Below are 2,638 nucleotides of genomic sequence, written 5' to 3'. Positions count from 1 at the left end.
ATAAAAATTCCTTTAAAAAATTGTACCAGGATCACAGAAACTTGAGAAATTAATAGGACACCCCTCACAAATCATGTCTTTCTGTCCCAAGTTTCTCTTTTAAAATTTTTATCAGAATCGAACAGAACCAGGCTTTCGCTTCCATTATAACAATTCCTTTAAAAAATTGTATCAGGGTCACAGAAACTTATAAATTTATTAGGGGACACCTCTTACAAATTAGATTAGAATTTTGTCAGAATGATATGATTTCGTGGTCCTGATAAAAATTTCTTTTAAAAAACAGTATCGGGTTTACAGAAACTTGTCTTTTAAAATTTTTATATATATGTTCCACATTATCTTCTGTTTATGTGGAGGAGCCCGTCCCGGCCCGGGGCCCACCCAAGACGAATCGGAGGGGCCCACCGGGAAATTTCCAGGTATCCCGCCCAGCCACTCCGACACTGGTTGCATTCCCCATACAGGAAAACGTCATTGCGCAAGAATCACACACATTCTGCATACCACTCCACGTTTTGGTAGTACACTCGCCATGACTGCTACAAGACTGATTGGTCTACACTACAATCGGTTAAGATAGTGCCAGCGCATGCGTATATTAACAACTTAAAGGTCGGCCCAATGATGACATTAAAACTACAACCACCGTTCGAAGTCCAAAGGGTGGTCGCCGTTCGGGAGTCGTCAGTAAAACGACGAATATAACATTTTCTTTATAGTGGCGTTCTACATGATTTAAATAAAATAAAGATGCCGCCATATCTCCTGTTCGCTATCTTCACCCTCTGTTTCTGTACTTGTGCATCAATGGCCCTTTCTGTCAGCTCATCTCTAATCCTTTTTCTTATTTTTATTCTCCTTTCGACCTCAGCCTGTCGTATCGATTTCTTTCGTTGTCTTTTTTTCTTTGTTCTTTCCACATTCCTTGGTGTAAGATACTTTTACTAGTTAACTTTCTCTTTCATCCCTTTTCTCGAATCTTCCCGATGCCATCCTTATCTTCTCCATTTTACTATCCTCCCCTAAGAGTGTAAACTACGTCAAGCGGACGTTTTGTTTGGCTTCAGCACTTACAATATGTTGGCTAATTTAGAATGAGCACAATTTTGATCATGGTATTTGAATTTGAAGCCAATGTGATTATTTAATGATGTGTAATAGTTTAAATAATCACTTGTATTTTGTTTATTTAATTATAAAGAAATTACGTGTTAAAACATTAAGTTTATCTCATGTTGTTCTCCGGTAATTGCGATAAGAGGTGTTCGCTGTCGAGACTAATTAGTTTCAAGATACGCACGTTTATCGCAGATGTTTTTTCGCCAACGGAAACACAGATGGTAGATATTCGACGACGCATTAATCTGTTAAGGAAAGGAAGTGGAGGCGGAAGTTGAAAAGAAAGGGAAAAAATTGTTTTAAATAAGCGAACCGGACATGAATCGGGTCCTCTTTTGGTGGTGGACGTTTGAAACGTAGCCGTCTGTTTTGGTGTATTGCCGTATTTGAGCGGATTGGAAAAGACACCTTGTCTTGTTTAATTAGAAAGTTGTGTAGAAGAAAGCTAGAGAGTGTTATTTAAATTGAGATTCAAGTTACCGTTTGCCATTGCAAATAGCAATATATAATTATAATAATGTTCAATGTAAGTCATTAAACAAACGCCCTCTTTTTGTACTTGCAGGCAGGCATCACGCTACAAAAATTGGAATGATCACATTTTTCCGTCGATCGGTCGTGATTTTTTACAAGCGTCTATCTCACATACATTTTTATTCATAAAGCAATCTTCTCTGTACCTAATTATTATGAAAATTACCGACCCGTAAATGTTAAATTCTATTTCAGTTACTAACCCTAATTAATAATTCATAAGCAATGGGAGTAACGATTAAATTATTATGACAGGTTCAGCATTAGAATGGATGTTTTCACACTATCCAACATGTTAACAACACCTTCGAGTGGTATATAAGGGATGAAATTTTCTGCTACACTCACATCACCCATCAACGGCTGTACAAGAACTATATGGTAAGTTACAAATTACTTTACAACAAATTGCAGCAAAACGTTTCAGATGGGTCACTATATTGCGTATCTCGTCTTATGGACAACTTTCACTAATTTAAGTTTGGGCGCCATCTTCACCGAACGGGAAATGCAACACATGGCCGGAAAATTTTGCGGCGACCACTTAGCCGATATGTTGTCTCTTGTATGCGGAGGACTGTATAACCACAAAGGGAAGAGGACGATGTTTTGTAAGTCGTCCCGTGTTGTTCCTAAACAGGAATAGTAATCGTTCGTTTTTCAGCGAATAAAATTGAGAACAACGACGACTACGACGATACCGATTCCTTGGGGTACTTCGACGACTCTCTAATGGCGTTTCCTTTCCGGTCGAAAGAGAGAGCCAAGTCATTAATAAATTTCCAGTATCAAAAACGCAAGGGTGATAAAAAGGGTGTCGTGGACGAATGTTGCCATAAATCCTGCTCGCTGTTGGAAATGAGGGGCTATTGTGCGAACTGAAAAATTTTGGTTAACGCACATGTTTACGAGTACGCAGAAATAGTGATTTAATTATAATGTTTTTGTATACAATCTGAAATAAACAGTTGAGTAATAGGTC

The 2,638-nt window shown here is 38.1% G+C and overlaps 1 protein-coding gene across 1 annotated transcript; it reads left to right on the top strand.

The window, feature by feature from the left end:
* The first annotated feature begins 1,639 nt into the window (after window positions 1-1,639).
* Window positions 1,640-2,638, top strand: LOC116174659 (insulin-2-like). Its single transcript, XM_031492602.1, has 4 exons — window positions 1,640-1,648; window positions 1,924-2,037; window positions 2,084-2,267; window positions 2,321-2,638. Exons 1-4 carry the CDS (start codon window positions 1,640-1,642, stop codon window positions 2,536-2,538), a joined length of 525 nt encoding a protein of 174 aa, XP_031348462.1. The 3' UTR covers window positions 2,539-2,638.

The sequence above is a fragment of the Photinus pyralis genome, unplaced genomic scaffold (genome assembly GCF_008802855.1).
Source record: "Photinus pyralis isolate 1611_PpyrPB1 unplaced genomic scaffold, Ppyr1.3 Ppyr1.4_LG6, whole genome shotgun sequence".
Taxonomy (NCBI): domain Eukaryota; kingdom Metazoa; phylum Arthropoda; class Insecta; order Coleoptera; family Lampyridae; genus Photinus; species Photinus pyralis.
Note: the sequence above shows the minus strand (reverse complement) of the source record. Positions and strands in the feature narration are given on the sequence as shown.

Coding starts and splice junctions, on each gene's coding strand:
- LOC116174659 (XM_031492602.1), top strand. Junction 2,038..2,083: donor GGCTGTACAAGAACTATATG/GTAAGTTACAAA, acceptor AAAACGTTTCAG/ATGGGTCACTATATTGCGTA. Junction 2,268..2,320: donor AGGGAAGAGGACGATGTTTT/GTAAGTCGTCCC, acceptor TTCGTTTTTCAG/CGAATAAAATTGAGAACAAC.